This window comes from Somniosus microcephalus, chromosome 3 (assembly GCF_052327205.1).
Source record: "Somniosus microcephalus isolate GS21.2 chromosome 3, FLI_Smic_1.0, whole genome shotgun sequence".
NCBI classification, from domain to species: Eukaryota; Metazoa; Chordata; class Chondrichthyes; order Squaliformes; family Somniosidae; genus Somniosus; species Somniosus microcephalus.
This window is the reverse complement of record NC_140989.1, coordinates 105800047-105817259: the sequence shown is the minus strand read 5'-3', so window position 1 is coordinate 105817259 and position 17213 is coordinate 105800047. Positions and strand designations below refer to the sequence as shown.

The 17213-nt window shown below is 41.5% G+C and overlaps 1 protein-coding gene across 1 annotated transcript; it reads right to left on the bottom strand.

The window, feature by feature from the left end:
- Window positions 1-79: 79 nt before the first annotated feature.
- LOC147121242 (uncharacterized) lies at window positions 80-17210 on the bottom strand. Its single transcript, XM_085981454.1, has 6 exons — window positions 15068-17210; window positions 14823-14918; window positions 10827-10874; window positions 8751-8913; window positions 2086-2239; window positions 80-621 (listed from the first exon to the last, which is right to left on the bottom strand). Exons 4-6 carry the CDS (start codon window positions 8911-8913, stop codon window positions 489-491), a joined length of 450 nt encoding a protein of 149 aa, XP_085837580.1. The 5' UTR covers window positions 10827-10874; window positions 14823-14918; window positions 15068-17210; the 3' UTR covers window positions 80-488.
- Window positions 17211-17213: the final 3 nt, after the last annotated feature.

Sequence of the window (17213 nt, the reverse complement as noted above, 5' to 3'; positions counted from 1 at the left end):
CTTTAAAATGTGTTCATATTGTTCTAATAGTGCATAGGCTACCATTTGTTAATCTGAATACTATGAGGTGATAACCACTTTTAAGAACTATTAAATAAATAGAGTAAAAGTAAGCGCAATACAAAATTAATTCAATTCCCCAGTATCAGAAATTAGTTAGAACATCAAATAATGCAAATATTTGCATCTACAGCAAATGTAGGAATTCCATGTTGTTAAAATGGCCTCTTCACAGGGATGTTTTCTGTGTGGTTTCATCTAAATACCCTTATTTTATTTTCTCTGGTCCAATTCCATAATTAATTTGTGCCACTTTATGACTTTTGCACTTTCAATAAGCTGTAGCAATTTTAATTGTCGTCTGTTTGACACTGAGACAAGTTCAGTGATACTAGTATATTTAATGGATAGAGATATTAGAGAATAAATTGTACAGTAGCAGCTCATGAGCAAAGTACTGATATGTGTAGATATTCTCCTCCTGATTCTCAGTCTGTATCCTCTGATTTTATACCACATTTTCTTAGTGTTCTTTTGATGTGGGGAATGGCTTCATCAACAAACCACCTGCGAGTGTACATAATCATCATGACATCAAGGAGCAGGTTACGCTCTCTTTTCCTGAAAGAAAATCAAAATATCAGGGGAATAGAGTTTCTGCTTTGGGCGCAATCATAAAATTGCACTGGTTGTTACAGTTCAAGATTCCACTAAAATTCATTTGCATAATCACAAATTTAAAATCTTCTATGAACCAGGCAATCGGGCAGCGTAATAGAATGCAATAGTTTCTTTTTTTTCCCTTTCCATTAAAAAGCATTCCTCGAATTATATAAGAGTGGTAACCTGGTGCAGTTTTATTAATACAGATAAAAATTGTTTTATTACCAAAAATAAGCATTTTTTAATAAGGGTGTCCAGTCCTCCACCTGTGAGTAACCTGATTTTAAATCACTGACTTAAAACTATACTGAACCATTTAATAGTTTCATCGGTGTACACTAGTCGGTTCTTAGTAAATTAAATACTTTTTGATACGAAAAAACTTTTAAAACGTGTCTGCGCTTTAGAAAATGTGTGCAATTTGCCGAGCCTTCCCAAACCACCACAATCGGTGTAATCTCGCAATTTTGACCTCTGGGGTGTGGGCGGGGCTTTATCGTGCAAATTGAATATTGAACCAGTGTAAAAGATTGTGGAAAACGCAAAAGTAAGTAGTTTTGTGTGTAACTCACTTACATTTAAAATACCCCGATAAATTGTGCTGGTTCGGCCAATTCTGCTGCTATTGCTAGCGTAAAAAGCGGAAACTCGACCCCCAGTTTATATATAAAGGCAGTTATGAGACCATCAAATACTAAAAGTATTTTGTGGGACAAATGATGCATTGGTTCACCTTGCAATTTCCCTTAATTTATTTTAAATCTTTAAAACTTTATTATGACTTCAAATGGTAGTTCATTCCAACTTCAATATGCATTTAATGCCTACAAATGCAATTCCCTGTCAAGTGTTCTAAACCATGTGCTAATTTAAGGTAAGCGAAGACACTAGAACACAGGGACATGAGCTACTGATGAAATCACAATTGAAGACCTGTTAGGGAAACAGTTTTCACAATCAACACTTGGAATGGTCTTCCATAATAGGTTCGTGGAGGCAAAAATGTTAGGTGTATTCCAAATACAGTTACAAGGTGTGATAAGGGAACTGTAAGATTTTATTTTGAATGACTGAAGATGAACCAAATGGTTTCCTTCATTTATATTCATCTTGAGTCCACCTTTGTCAGCACTCATGCATGTATACTTCCAGTAGGGGTCACCAGCTAGCAATCAGGACTTGAGAACCCTGGACAGTTATTAATCTACCTGCTCTCTGTCACCCCAATTTAAATCGACTAATTTGGTGTAGAACTGTGATCAAACATGGGCCCTTTGCTCCCAGTCACTTCGCCAGTGAATAAAAATAAAAACACTTTAAAAATAACTGCGTTTTCTCATTTAATCTAAATAACTTTATCTAATTCACAACTTATGTTACTGCTGTAAAAATACGTGTAATTTACAGACAAACAAATCTTACAATTGTTTATACATTTCTTTAACTTTACTGATTTCCTCATTATATTCTTTGGCAGCATCCATTGTCAAACTTGCCATTGTAGAATGTTGGCTAGCGGACGTGTTTGAAGAAGGGTTTGTAGCAGCAGAGCCTCCAAAGAAACCATGTCTACAATCTGGAAATAGAAAAGCGTGGGTTTTTAAAGAAATGTAATATATCCTTCCGTTCTTTATGTATTATCACAATAACATTGACATTTTTCAGTAAAATGAATGTCTTTTCAATGGTTTCAGAAAGCTATACAATATTGCAGTATTGTTTCTGTGCTTAATTTTCACTTATTTAATTGCATATGATATAGAATTATGGACAGGAGTGGGAAAACAATTTAATCATGGGTTCATTAATCACAATTGCTTCATTCCACATTTGTGACATCTAAACTGCAACCTTATTGTATATACTAATTAATATTAACTGGTAGGCTAAATATTTTACCTGCTTGTCTGCAATCAATATTCATCATTTTAAGCATAAAACTAGCTAATATCATAAGTGACAAATTTTCATGTTTAATACCTTTCTTGTAGCACAGGGTGCCATTGTTTTCCAACATTGGTAAAGCCATACCACCCACCCACAGCTCACTTCCTCTTGGATCCTTTGACAGATCAAATTCTTAAGAGCAAATTTTTCTTTGCTAAAACAAAGTTGTAGTGTCCGTGTGTAGATAAAGACACTGAAGATAGGAGTTGGTTCATAGGTATTTACTAAGCAAGTCTGGGGGGGGGGGGGGGGGGGTTCTAAAGGATATGCACAATACACAGGCTTATATAGCCCAAGTGGCAATTACCGGCATTACGCACACCTGGGGCTCTTAAAGGCACATACACCACAATTCCTCCCCTTCTAGCTAACTAGTACATCATATTTTAAGTAATTATTAATTACATGTTATATGCAAAATAATATACATTGCTGTATTAATTAATTATAAGTTAGTCTCTCAGGAGGCTTCCTGACTCGGTCCGGATAACGCCTCGGGGGTGTAGTAGTTTCTGGTGGTGTAGTAGGTTCTTCTGGCAAGGCTGATTCGGCTTGAAGGCCAGTGTCGGGTTCATCGGGTTCCAGTATCACCGGATCGGAGGTAGATATGGGTATCTCTACTTCATCGTTCGATGTATAGCGTGGTGGTGTAGGTTGTCCCTTTTCGGATGACTTGATGATTTGGTCAGCATGCCGCCTTATTATGCTTTCTCCGATGTCCACGGTATACATCAGTGGTCCTAGTCGTGTGCAGATAGTTCCAGGCTGCCATTTCTCGGTACGGTAGTCCCGGGCCAAAACCGGTTGACCTATCTGGAAGGCCCTAGTTGGCCTTTTATTCATGCCCTGAAACTGCCGGTTCTCCACGTCCCTTCGGATGTTGGGCTTGACCAAATCCAGCCGGCATCTTAGGTTTCTATTGTAGAACATCATGGCGGGAGTTTGGTTTGTAACCATATGTGTTGCATTCCTATATGCAAATAAGAAGTTATCCACCTTGTGCTGAAGTTTTATGTCTTCATTACCCATGGCCTTTATGGCCTTCTTAAAGGTCTGGACAAACCTTTCAGCCAATCCATTGGTGGCGAGATGGTATGGGGCGGACGTGTAGTGCTTTACCCCATTGTTCTTTAAGAACTTTCTGAATTCTTCGGACACAAATTGCGGTCCATTATCAGAACATATCTGTTCCGGCAGCCCATTCCTGGCAAATATGGTCCTTAATACTGTGATGGTTTTTTCCGTGGTGGTGGAGGACATCTTTATTACCTCCGGCCACTTGGAGTGTGCATCAACTGCGATTAAGAACATTGAGTCCATAAATGGACCAGCAAAGTCGATGTGCACCCTTTGCCAGGGAGATGAGGGCCACTCCCATGGATGTAGAGGGGCCTGTGGCGGAGCATTTTGGACCTTCTGGCATCCTAGGCAGCTCTTGGTCATGTCTTCGATGTCTCCATCGATACCTGGCCACCATACAAACGCCCTAGCTAGGTTCTTCATTTTCACTCCACCCAGATGCCCCTCGTGAAGCTCCTTTAGCACTTTATCCTGGAGTTTGGGTGGAATCACCACTCTGGATCCACACATCAAGGTTCCTCGGCACACTGACAGCTGTTCTCTTCTTTGCGAGAATGCTGGCAACAGTGGTTCGCCATGTGCTGGCCATCCCTTCATTGTTAAATCGTAGACCCGTGAGAGAGTAGGGTCATTTCTGGTCTCCCTTTCAATGGCAGAATTTGTCACCGGTAGACATTCCACTATGGTAGAGTGGAATATCTCTACTGGGTCTACTGTAGGTGCCTCTTCTATCGTTGGCAACGGCAGGCGCGATAAACCGTCAGCATTCCCATGCTGTTTTGACTCTTTGTATTCAATGTTGTATTGGTGTGCCCCTAGAAAAAGGGACCACCTCTGTAGTCTTTGTGCCGTCATAATGGGGACACCTTTCTTAGGGTTGAATATGGAGATGAGGGGTTGATGGTCAGTCAGCAAGGTAAATTTTTGCCCGTGTAGGTAATGGTTGAATTTCTTCACTCCCCATACCAGGCTGAGTGCTTCCCTGTCTATCTGGGAATAGTTACGCTCAGCTGAGTTCAATGAGCGTGACGCAAAAGCTATCGGCCGTTCCGAGCCATCAGGGAATCTATGGGACAATACCGCTCCTATGCCGTAAGGGGATGCATCGCACGCCAGTCTGATTGGTAGTGATGGGTTGTAATGAGCCAAAACTTTCTCGGATGTGATTAAGTCTTTACATTTATGGAAGGCACGTTTACAGTCTTCGTTCCATTTCCAAATCACTCCTGTGTGTAGAAGATCATTAAGAGGGTGTAGAATAGTTGATAAGTTCGGTAAAAATTTATGATAGTAATTTATTAATCCCAGGAATGACCTTAATTGTGAAACATTTTCAGGTGCTGGGGCTTTTATAACTGCTTCAATTTTTTCAGGTGACTTATGCAACCCTTCCTTATTAATTATGTGGCCACAATATGATATCTGATTTTGGAAAAATTCGCACTTGGGGCGATTTGCTCGTAGGCCCCGTTCTTTCAGCCTAGTGAGCACCTGCTCCAAATTGGCAAGGTGCTCGTTGTTGTTTTCTCCTGTTATAAGGATGTCGTCTAGGTAACACTGAGTCCCCGGAATCCCTTGCAGGACTTGCTCCATAGCTCTTTGCCAGATAGCTGGAGCTGATGCTACTCCAAAAACCAGTCGATTGTACTGGTACAGGCCTTTGTGTGTGTTTATTGTGAGATACTTTTTAGAGGTCTCCTCAACCTCCATCTGTAGATATGCCTGTGCCAAGTCAATTTTTGTGAAACGTTTTCCTCCGGATAGGGAGGCGAAAATATCTTCTATCCTCGGAAGAGGATACTGTACCGTGTGAAGGACCGGGTTTACAGTCACCTTAAAGTCCCCACAGATGCGAATTTTTCTCTGTTCCTCAGAGTTATTTTTCAATGCTTTTTTCATGACTGGAACGATGGGTGTTGCCCATTCGCTCCAATCTATTTTGGATAATACGCCTGCCTTTTCCAAATTCTCCAGCTCTGCCTCGATTGCCAGACGTATTGCGTATGGCACCGGTCTTGCCTTAAAAAATTTTGGAATTGCTGCATCTTCCACTTTTATTGAGGCGGTGATGCCTTTCAAGGTTCCTAGTTTCTCTTGACACACTTCTTTGGCGTTGGCCAAGATGTCTTTTAATCGTTCAGGTATGATGTCATCATTGTTTTTTTCCTTACTGGTCACCGTCAGTGCCTGAATGGAGTGCCAGTCTAAACGTATCTTCCTTATCCATTCACGTCCCAACAACGGTGGACCACCATCTTGTAGAATGTATAAATACAACTTTTGTATTTCTTTGCTGTTGTATACCACAGGCACCTTTATTTTTCCTTTGGGGTATACTTTCTGCCCCGTATATGTTTTTAAGATAATGGATGTGTCTTTTAGAGGTATATGCGAAAATAGCCTCTCGTAATCTCGTCGATTTATTACGGTTAGAGCTGATCCTGTATCTAGCTCCATTTTAACTGGGGACCCTGCTATTATGAGGGTAACCCAAATGGCCTGGTAATCTTCATTGGCAATTACATTATGTAATTTGAGAGAGCTTAGTCTCTTGTTCCCGGAGTCGCTATCGCACTCCTGGTCTTTGGAGCTACTGTCCGTCATCATTTGTACCTTTCTGTGCTTTTCCTTATTGATTCTTTTCCCGTTAGTGGATTTTTTATTTTCAGATCGGCATACACGTGGAATGTGTCCCATCTTTCCGCATCGCCTGCATGCTTTTTCTTTGAACCAGCAATCCCTCTGGTCATGGTTGGATCTGCCGCAGCGATAACATCTCTTGAAACCCCGTGTCATTTCATGGGTGCCGAAGTCCTGTGGCCTTTGCTGTATCTTTGCCGCTCCTATTGCACTGAAAGCCTTGTCCAGTGTTAAATCTTTTCCAGAAGATACCTTTTTTTGTGTTTCTACACTTAGGGGATCGCAGATGAATTTGTCTTGCAGAGAATCTGCCTCGAATTGGCAGTGTAGGGTATCAACAATCTCCTCAAAATTCTTGTCCATCGGTTCGGCTGGAGTGATTAAGTTGCGTAACAGCTTGTATGTTTCTGCGCCCATTAGATCCAGAAGCACTGAAGCTTTTTTTTCCATCTTCTATTCCATTTGCGGTGCAAAACACCTCCACTCTTTCTACATATGTGGTCCAATTCTCTATCTTGTTATCAAAAACATCAATATTGCCAAAGTTAGGCTCTGTTTCGTTATCAAAAGCATCCATATTGCCAGACTTAGGCATTTCAAAAAAAGATATGGCGCTTCCCGCGCTTTTTTTTTCTCTGTAGCAACGATATGGCGCTTCCTGCGCTTTCCCGCCGCTGCTACCGATAACGCTGTTTTACTGTGGTTTCCGTTTATTCACTGTTGGAGACTCGTTCCCGACGGAGGTCTAAACGCTGACCTGCTTGCCGCGCCGGCCGTCTCCCGAGTGCACCCTCCCAGTCCGTTATTGCTTGCCTCCGATTTTGCTGCCTGTCTCAGCTGTAGAGCCCGACGCTGGAGCCCCAGCCTGACGCCCAGGAAGGATTAGCGCAGTACCTGCCACCAGCTTGGACAGCTGGTGAAACCACAGTTTCTATAACTTCCTTGAGTCTTCTGGACGCTGGAGGAATCGATGTCCTTGAGGTGCTGCCGAATTGCAGGTAAGTCCGTTTCCACTTCGTCGCCACTGTAGTGTCCGTGTGTAGATAAAGACACTGAAGATAGGAGTTGGTTCATAGGTATTTACTAAGCAAGTCGGGGGGGGGGGGTTCTAAAGGATATACACAATACACAGGCTTATATAGCCCAAGTGGCAATTACCGGCATTACGCACACCTGGGGCTCTTAAAGGCACATACACCACAATTGCTCTTAAAGGCACATACACCACAAAAGTTGACATTATTAGGTGCTTCAGTCCAATCTTAGTTTTATTCCTTGGTCAAAACAAATGTTAATTGAAAGTGATTTAGTGTTTTTCACTAAATGATTGTCAGATTTTGTTGGAAAATAACCCATCATCCTTTTCTGTTGCTCTACAATAATTTACTTAATTTTCCTAAGTCCTAAATTGATTGTTCTGTGGATACTAAGAACTTTTCTTTTCAACTGAGAAATTATTATGGAAACAATGCAAACTATAAATGATTATGGTGCTACATTTTGCCTTAATATTGTTTCATATTATTGCCATCAAATTTCTTGGAATACACAAAAGGAGCACAAAATTTCATGATACGCTCAAGAATTCAAGAAGGTGAAGCATCATTATGCTGCATTTTCAGTGCTTTCTTTTAATAAATTATTCCCATTTTGCCATCATTTGATAGTGACTGGATGACCACACTATTCTGGGATTAAGATTCCTCAATGATCAAGTGATCACTAGCAACGCTGCTCTGTATAAGTCAACAGGCAGTGAATTTTTATAGTACGCAATAGGAACCCTGCAGCTGGATCATTTAGTGATCAGAAATTGCCCCATCTAACAGTCCCAACAACTTACTTATTAATGACTTTCAATATCATTCAATACTGACGCTTAATGTGCATCTAATACTCTACCAAGACTACTGGGCCAGGATACTTGTTTCCCAAATTATTTGCTTTATTTCAATGTAAATGGCTTATTATTTTTAAAACCGAATTCCAGATGTTCAGGTGACCAGGGATATTAAATCAATAATTGATATTTGGGAATGCTTGCAGTGCAGTAATTTCATTGAGTCCAGGTTGAATGATGCTGAAATGATTTATACTTACCGTCTAAACTTTGGGATTAGATTACGGTCTTGAAATCAGCATGGTATCTTTTTAAAATATTTAAAATTGTTTTAATTTTATGGTCTTTTTATGATATCAGAGAGTTATGCGGCTAATGCCAACATTCACATTGCAAGATTTACAATTATGGCATAATTACTTCGTATATTCAGAAATAATCTGTAGCTGATTACTTGGGAAAGTCCTCAGAAGAACCTGAGCAGATTTTATTATTTGACAATCCAATTATGTATTTCAGTTAATTAAACAAGATACCATCATATTCATTTCTTCAATTTCGACATTCAAAAAGGGCCTACCTCTAATTAGACCTACTGTACTTTGTGGTGAGATCTGGTGAGCAATCATCAGCATTTCTGTACTCGTGGTCATTGTAGGTGTGTAAAAACCAGGTTGGGGTTTAAAGTCCTCTTTTTGGAAAGACTCAATTCTCTCTTGGAGTAAATTATTTTTTGCTTTCATCTGTCAAAACATGATGTAATAAAAAAACTGATCACAAAGAACAATAGGGCTGTTTTCAGCTCAGCTGGCATAAGACCTCATTACCAATGGAAATTAGTCAGTATTCTTCTCGGTATTTGTTATTGGTTAGTATGACCCATCTATTATACATCTATCCATAATATTATAAAAACTTTATGTATGTGTGCTCTTTCTGTCTCATACAAATGTCTTTATCACACTTAAAAAAAAAAAAAAAATATATATACAAAGAAATAAAGGTGGTAATTTGGAATATACAGAACATTTCTACAGGAACAGAAAAAACTGGAGCTTTGGAGGATTGGTCTTGGACAGTAGTGCAAAACACACAATAGTGAATCAGCAGCCCATTTTACTTCCTGGCCCATTCCTTTTTTTCTATGAATGAACAGAAAAGAAAATCGAGTGGAGTGTAAAATTGACTGCCTTTTGCGCTACCACCCAAGACCAATGTCACCCCGATGATATCTGCAATTTTTTAATTGCCCTTACCACAAAGGAAAACAGGGTTCTGTTCTCCAGGTTAAATAGCAATTAACCTTTACCCTGTATTATTCACCACCTTTAATATATAAATACCCCCCCCACACACACAGATCTATATCTACATCTATACAAACACACACACATATATGCCCCGATTTTATCGCAGGGTGGTATCATTCTGTGCGAGGGGACTAGACGAGCAATAAGCTCGCAAGTCGTGGCTCCAAGCAATTTTAACTCCTGGATTTCATTTTAATATTCAAACTTCGGCTGGCGGGTGGGAGTGAAAATGCGGGTGGCAGGGTGGGGGGAGCGGTTGTAGGCTGGCTCACATTGGAGTCTGCAGAATGAGATGCAACCTCCAGAACCAAACAAAGTTCTGGAGGTAATGTCTCATTTTGAGGTAACAGTATTGATGTAAATGTCCAGCCTTGGTACTTAAGAGTTGTAACATCTAACAATATATTTTATTGTGAATCCATTATGATACCTATATCAGTGTATTGCATTGTATTTATACACAAATCATCTTTGTTAATGTGTAATGTTTGTATGTTATAAGTACTGTGATGTGTTCTCCCTGGTTAGATATATTACTAATCAGAATTGAATATTTTAGTACAAGATTCTTTTTTTTAAATATAAAATTCTTCTGTTTTGCCCTTGTTCCTTGTAATGGCCTTACCAGGCCATGTGCCTCCTGCTGTCCCCAGGATTCCAACAATGCTGCGGTTCAGCTGGCTGCTAGGTGACATGTGACAATGAAGCAGTAGTGACAATGAAGCAGTAATGATTCTTCATCAGATTTCCTCTCGTTGCTGCGGGGAGGTGCCTGATTCTTGCTCACCACTTATCCACAGCAGCATAGCTAAGACCCGGAATTCAGCAAAGTGAGGAAGAGGAGTCAAACCTGTGTCTTTGCACTCTAAGGTACCGTACGTTATTGTACAATTCACTGCCACACCTCTGTAAAATTCTCTTCAAATTGACAAATCAATTTCTTTAGCAATAGAATCTTGAATTAGGACTTACAGGAAACTTTTTTTTATCCGGGACCGACGTGGTGCCGGTTCATCAAAAATTCCGGATAACCGAGAGCTATAGTAAAAGATACGGAGAGCTGAGAGCTCCGTATAAAGCAACAAACCCTGTTGCTTAGCAACAGGTGCTGAACAATGGCCACAAGTTCCGAGCGTCTCTGTAGCTTAGCAACAGCTGCAGCCACACCCAATTGCACAGCAACAGATCGAGGAAGGCAAGTAATATGAAGTAAAACTTACCTGAACCTACTCCTGAATTTTGCTGGTTAACTGAGATTTCCGGTTATTTAGGTGCCGGTAAATCGAAAGTTTCCTGTATTAAACTGCACCCGAATAACATTCATTCCTAAAACCATTTGCACGTACCTTATCCAAGAATTTTTTCAATTCCTCAGTTTCAGTCAAAAATTCATCCTATAAAAGATGCCACATTAGAGTTCATATTTAAAACCAAGAAGATATGACACCCATAATTGCCCAACTTGGAAAATTCCACCCAATTTTTTTAACATATTAATTTGCTGGGAGGAGATGAAGTAAATTTTATACTGGGCATCCAAATCACTTGTATGGACCGGTTACAGTAATCTGGGCGAGAGGAAAATTGAAGTTCACTCTCAGTTTTGCCTTTTCACGATATGTGCAATCGTGGGCAATATTACATATTTTAAACTATAAAACAGCTCAATACTGCTGGTGTAACATTAAATTATATGTTGCTGGTAAATGACACTGACTAATTTATGCAGGCAATAAAACATCGCTCCTGCACATAGGGAAATTTTGCCAACTAAAATTACAGAAAAAAACGCACACCAAATTTATTTCTGTTCCCAAAGTCGTCTTTGAGCTAAAAATTTGTATAGGCCCGTTTTTGGGTGCAGAATTGATGGCAAGCTAGGAGCACACGCCAGAAGTTGGAGGCTCAAGGCTCACCTGAAATTGAGCCTCGGGCCTCTGGCGTCATCAGCATCTATTCGGTGAGCTGCAGACGCCAATCGGGCATCCAGAGGCAGCTCACTGGTTTGACAATTACCTGCAGGACAGGTAGATAAGGTGGTTAAGAAGGCATACAGGATACTTTCCTTTATTAGCCGAGGCATAGAATACAAGAGCAGGGAAGTTATGCTTGAACTGTATAAAACACTAATTAGGCCACAGCCAAAGAGTACTGTGTACAGTTCTGGTCACCACATTACAGGAACGATGTGATTGCACTAGAGAGGGTACAGAGGAGATTTACGAGGATGTTGCCAGGACTGGAGAATTTTAGCTATGAGGAAAGATTGGCTCGGCTGGGATTGTTTTCTTTGCAACAGAGGAGGCTGAGGGGAGACTTGATTGAAGTGTATAAAATTATGAGGGGCCTAGATAGAGTGGATAGGAAGGACCTATTTCCCCTAGCAGAGAGGTCAATAACCAAGGGGCATAGATTTAAATTAATTGGTAGAAGGATTAGAGGGGAGTTGAGGAGAACATTTTTCACCCAGAGGGTGGTGGAGGTCTGGAACTCATTGCTTGAAAGGATGGTAGAGGCAGAAACGCTCATCACATTTTAAAAAGTACTTGGATATGCACTTGAAGTGCCGTAACCTACAAGGCTACAGACCAAGAGCTGGAAAGTGGGATTAGGCTGGATAGCTCTTTTTCGGCCGGCACAGACACGATGGGTTGAATGGCCTCCTGTGCCGTAAATTTCTATGATTCTATAATTTGGACCAGCTGCCTCACCGCCAACGACCCTCAGGTAGATCATAGGCTGGTGGGAGAATGGGAGGGTAGTGATGGCGGTCCTGCAGCAGCCCTCAGGTGTGTGGTGGAGCCAGGAAGAACATTGTTGCTCTACTTGAGAGTAAAATAAAAATAAAATCATAACTTTTTGTTGGCGACTGCTAATTAGGCTGCAGCAATCGCTGGAAAACCCTGTGCATGCTACGCTCAGTGCTAATTAATTTTGCAGAGGGGTTCTTAAACAGGCGTTAGGCCCTGCATTAACATATACAAGGGATGTATCGCCTGTTTAAGGCGCCCGCCCAGGATGCCTGGAAAGCCGCCTTTACCAATTTTGTGCCACGTAATTCAAGCGCAGATCAGGTGCAGGATGTTGTGTCCTGAAATTGGTCCTTTTTTGCTCTCATTTTCTATCTGGTAAACAGGTGTAACAAGGAATCAATTTCTGCCCCCTTTTCTCTCCTACTTCAGTGCATTTGAGAGGAATTACAGGATCTGATTTTGGACAGGATAATATAGAAACATGGAAGATAGGAGCAGGAGTAGGCCATTCGGCCCCTCGAGCCTGCTCTGCCATTCAATGCGATCATGGCTGATCATCCAAATTCAGTACCCGGTCCCTGCGTTCTCCCCATATCCCTTGATCCCTTTAGCCTTAAGAAATATATCCAACTCCTTCTTGAATATATTTAATGAATTGGCCTCTACTGCCTTCTGTGGTAGAGAATTCCACAGGTTCACCACTCTCTGGGTGAAGAAATTCCTCCTCATCTCTGTCCTAAATGGCTTACCCCTTATCCTTAGACTGTGACCCCTGGTTCTGGACTCCCCGACCATCGAGAACATCCTTCCTGCATCTAGTCTGTCCAGTCCTGTCAGAATTTTATAAGTTTCAATGAGATCCCCTCTCATTCTTCTAAACTCCAACGAGTATAAGCCCAATCGACCCAATCTCTCCTCATACGTCATTCCTGCCATCCCAGGTATCAGCCTGGTGAATCTTCGCTGCACTCCCTCCATGGCAGGAACATCCTTCCTCAGATAAGGCGACCAAAACTGCACACAATACTCAAGATGTAGTCTCACCAAGGCCCTGTACAACTACAGCAAGACATCCTTGTTCCTGTACGCAACCCTCTCGCTACGAAGGCCAACATACCATTTGCCTTCTTAACCGCCTGCTGCACCTGCATGCTTACCTTCAGCGACTGGTGCACAAGGACACCCAGGTTTCGTTGCACTTCCCCTTTTCCCAATCTATTGCCATTCAGATAATAATCTGCCTTCCTGATTTTGCACCAAAGTGGATAACCTCGCATTTATCCACATTATACTGCATCTGCCATGCATCCGCCCAATCGCTCAACCTGTCCAAATCATACTGGAGTTTCTCGGCATCCTCCTCACAGCACACACGCCCACCCAGCTTTGTGTCATCTGCAAACGTGCAGATATTACATCTAGTTCCTTCATCTAGATCATTAATATATATTGTGAATAACTGGGGTCCTAGCACCGATCCCTGCAGTACCCCACTAGTTACTGCCTTCCATTTGGAAAAAGACCCGTTTATTCCAACTCTTTGCTTTCTGTCTGCCAACCAGTTTTCTATCCAAGTCAGTACCTTACCCCCAATTTTTTCTTTCCTTTTCAATTGCAATAACATTACAGAAGGACATCTACTGTTTTAATCTCTTATGGTGGGGTGCTGCAATTCGGAGCAAAACGTGGAAGAACTGGGTTTCCGCCCCGTTTACTATACAGCCCAAATTCCAATCGGATGGGGGGGTTGGATGACTCTCCCACCCATCTTTCACTGCCTCCACAACCAGTTATGAAGGTGTGTCTGGGGGTGTTCCCCGACTACCTCGGATATTCTGCCCATCATCCCTTTCTTAGGTCCAGCAGAGCAGGCATAGATTCCATACTGGACCTTCCCAAGGCATCAAGCAATTCAAGGAGCAATGGTATTCAATCCCAGAGGGGATCAATTACTTCACAATGCAGGTCATGGTTTCTCAACAAGGAAACGTTACAAATTTTTACATTACCTCTTCAGTCTGTTGAGGGCCTCTGCCTCTCCAAGTCAGAGTAGTAAAATGCTTGGGGAGGGCGTCTCTGCAGCACCTCTACAGGAGCAGGTTGCCCATCCAGATTATTAAAATTACCCCATCCCTGAGATGGCATCAATGTCCTCTTCAAAAGGTGGCCAGGAGTGCTGCTCCACTACTCCCCTGGTGATTGAGCAGGAACCACAGAATTTTGAGCCCTTTTGATTCTTGCAAATTTCTCATCAGTACTGTATATGCCCTTGTTTTTTTATTTATATCTGGCTTGGAGGTTTAACTGGATTGCCTTTATTTAACCTACCTCTCTTCACATTGACTTTCCTCCAAGTACTTCATCCTGGTCAAATATCGTCACATATATGGTTCCTAAATTTTGTACGGTGTAGTTTCACTTTGAAGCATCACTTTATGGTGTTTCTGTGATTAACATTACTAGCATGCATAAGTGAATGACTCGCGTGTATACAGGGTAATTTATAGGAAAAAACTTGGCACAATACAGGTGAAAGGTACAATATACTATGAATGTATTTCAATGTTTACAGTCTGCTTAATACATTACCTTCTCTCTCCTCAACTCTATCAAATTCTCATTTTGAGTTTCCTTTAATTTTTCCAGCTCAATTTTGGTGTCTTCCAGTTCTAGTTGAATGTGGTCCTAATCGAAAGTGAAAGTGAAAAAAATCTCATAAGTATTAAAGAACAGCTTTTGAATTCCTAAAACAGCAGATGTGCAACTGGTAGTATGTAAACAGCAAACACTGCTATCCCTGCAAGGAATATATTTGAAAGTTTCCTGATCCTTACCTTTTCATTTTCTAATTCAGAAATTTTACGCTTTTCTCGTTCTTTCACTTTCTCTAGTTGAGACTTTAGCTCTTCTGTTTCCAAGATTACTCTGCATTTCTCAGCATTTATTCTCTGCACTTGAATTATTTCATTATCACAGTTTTTATCCAGCTGAGCTTTTAACTCTTCAACTTCAACCAGCAGGTCATCCTACAATAAGAAAAGGTTCTATGTAGAATTGTCCTTTAACAAAAAAAAAACTTCATTACCATACACTTCCCCTACAAGGGCTTTTGTCATGACATAACCTCCTTCTCCTTGGAGGCTGTCTGAGCTAAGCAGCTAATAGGTGTTATCTTTAATTATTTGGTTTAAGAAGCTGTTCTATGATCTGGGCAGGAACTGTATGCAGCATCTGAGGGTTTTCAATAACAATGGCACAGAATTCAAGGAAAACAGCAATAACAAACAGATTCTATAGGCCAAGCTGTTATAAAAAGGGATGCGTAGAAATAATAGCTGCGAAATTCGGCTCCTTTACGCCTGCCGTTCACGCCTCCGGGGGGGTGCTAACTGGGCACAAAGGGCTTATCGCCCGGGCAGGGGCACTAATGGCACCTCCCGAGAAATTCGGCAGGCGCTACTGGGGTGCTAACCGATAACGCCCAAAATAGCGCTCCGCTTCCTCGCCGGAGCAGTAAGCCGAATTTAGCAGCTGGTGCGGTACTTCCGCGCTGGGCACTAAATCTCCAGCGATAATTCGGTTACCGCCCCCAAAGAGGCGTAACCAAATTTTGCCCCAATTTGTTTTGTTTTCCTTAACTCTGCTTTTACGAAACCTGGTTTTCTAATTGTAAAGAGCACAGAATAAGAGTGAAACAAAAGCAAAATACTGTCGATGCTGGAATACAGAATGTTTAGAGTACTATAATCCAGACTCCATGCTTAAATCGTCATAGCCATGCTGCATATGTGCTGTTGGACTACGTAATGTGTTAAATCAGGCTGTAGTGGGAAATGGGGATACAAAATCAATTACAGTATTTACAGATGAATGATTATTGTTCACCCTACACATGCTACCTTCATGCATAATGTCATGTTTCTGTTTATAGGAGGCAAAGGCAAAATGGTCTTATGTACTGGGCATGACAAAATGCATAACAACTTATATGGTGCCTTTAATATAAAGAAATGCCCCAAAATACATCACTAATAGGTGTAAGAAAAACAGATACTAAGCCAGGAAGGAAGAGATGAGGAGGGGTGACTAAAGGCTTGGTTGAAGAGATGGTTTTTTTGAGGGCGGAGTGAGGGGTGGAAAGGTTTATCAAGGGACTTCCAGAGAGTAGTAACCGATGCAACTGAAGGCTCTGCATCAATGGTGGGACAAAAGGAGGAAGGGAATGTGTCAGAGGAACAGAGCATTTGCATGGGGTACAGGGTTGTTGAAGATTGCAGAGAAAGGATGGAGCAAGGCCATGGATGCATATATAGATAAGGACAAAGACTTTGAATTTAATGCATTGGGGGAATGGGGATCCAGTATAGGTCAATGAGGATAGGGGTGATGGGCAAGCAGGACTTAGTGCAAGACAGGATATGTGTGACAGTGAAGACATGCAGCATAAGAGTCCAGCAAGGAAAGTATTATAGTAATCGAGTCTGGAGGTGACAAAGGTATGTATAAAGATTTCAGTAATGGAGAGGCTGAGGTAGAGTTGGAGGTAGGCAATGTTGCACAGCTGGAATTATGCAATCTTGGTGATGGATAGGATGTGGGGCTTAAAAGTTCAGCTCGGGGTTAAACAGTAAACTAAAATTACAAACGATTTGGTTAAGCTTGAGACTGGCCAGAGAGGGGAATGGAGTTGATGGCAAGGGAGGGAGTGAAGTTTGTGAGAGGGGCCAAAGATGATGGGGTCGATTTTAACAGGAGGCGGGAGAAGATAAGCATGAATTTGGGAAGCCATGACTCATTTGAAAACCTAAGTGTGAAAAGGAAGATTGGAGATCGAGCAGCAGTTAGAGAGGACAGATAGGTTGAGAGTACATTTTTTGAGGAGGACGCAATAAGGATGGTTTTGAATGGGTGAGAAACGTTTCTAAGGAAAAGGAACCACAGATGAGGAAAGGGAGTTACATGATCGGGGGGGGGGGGTGA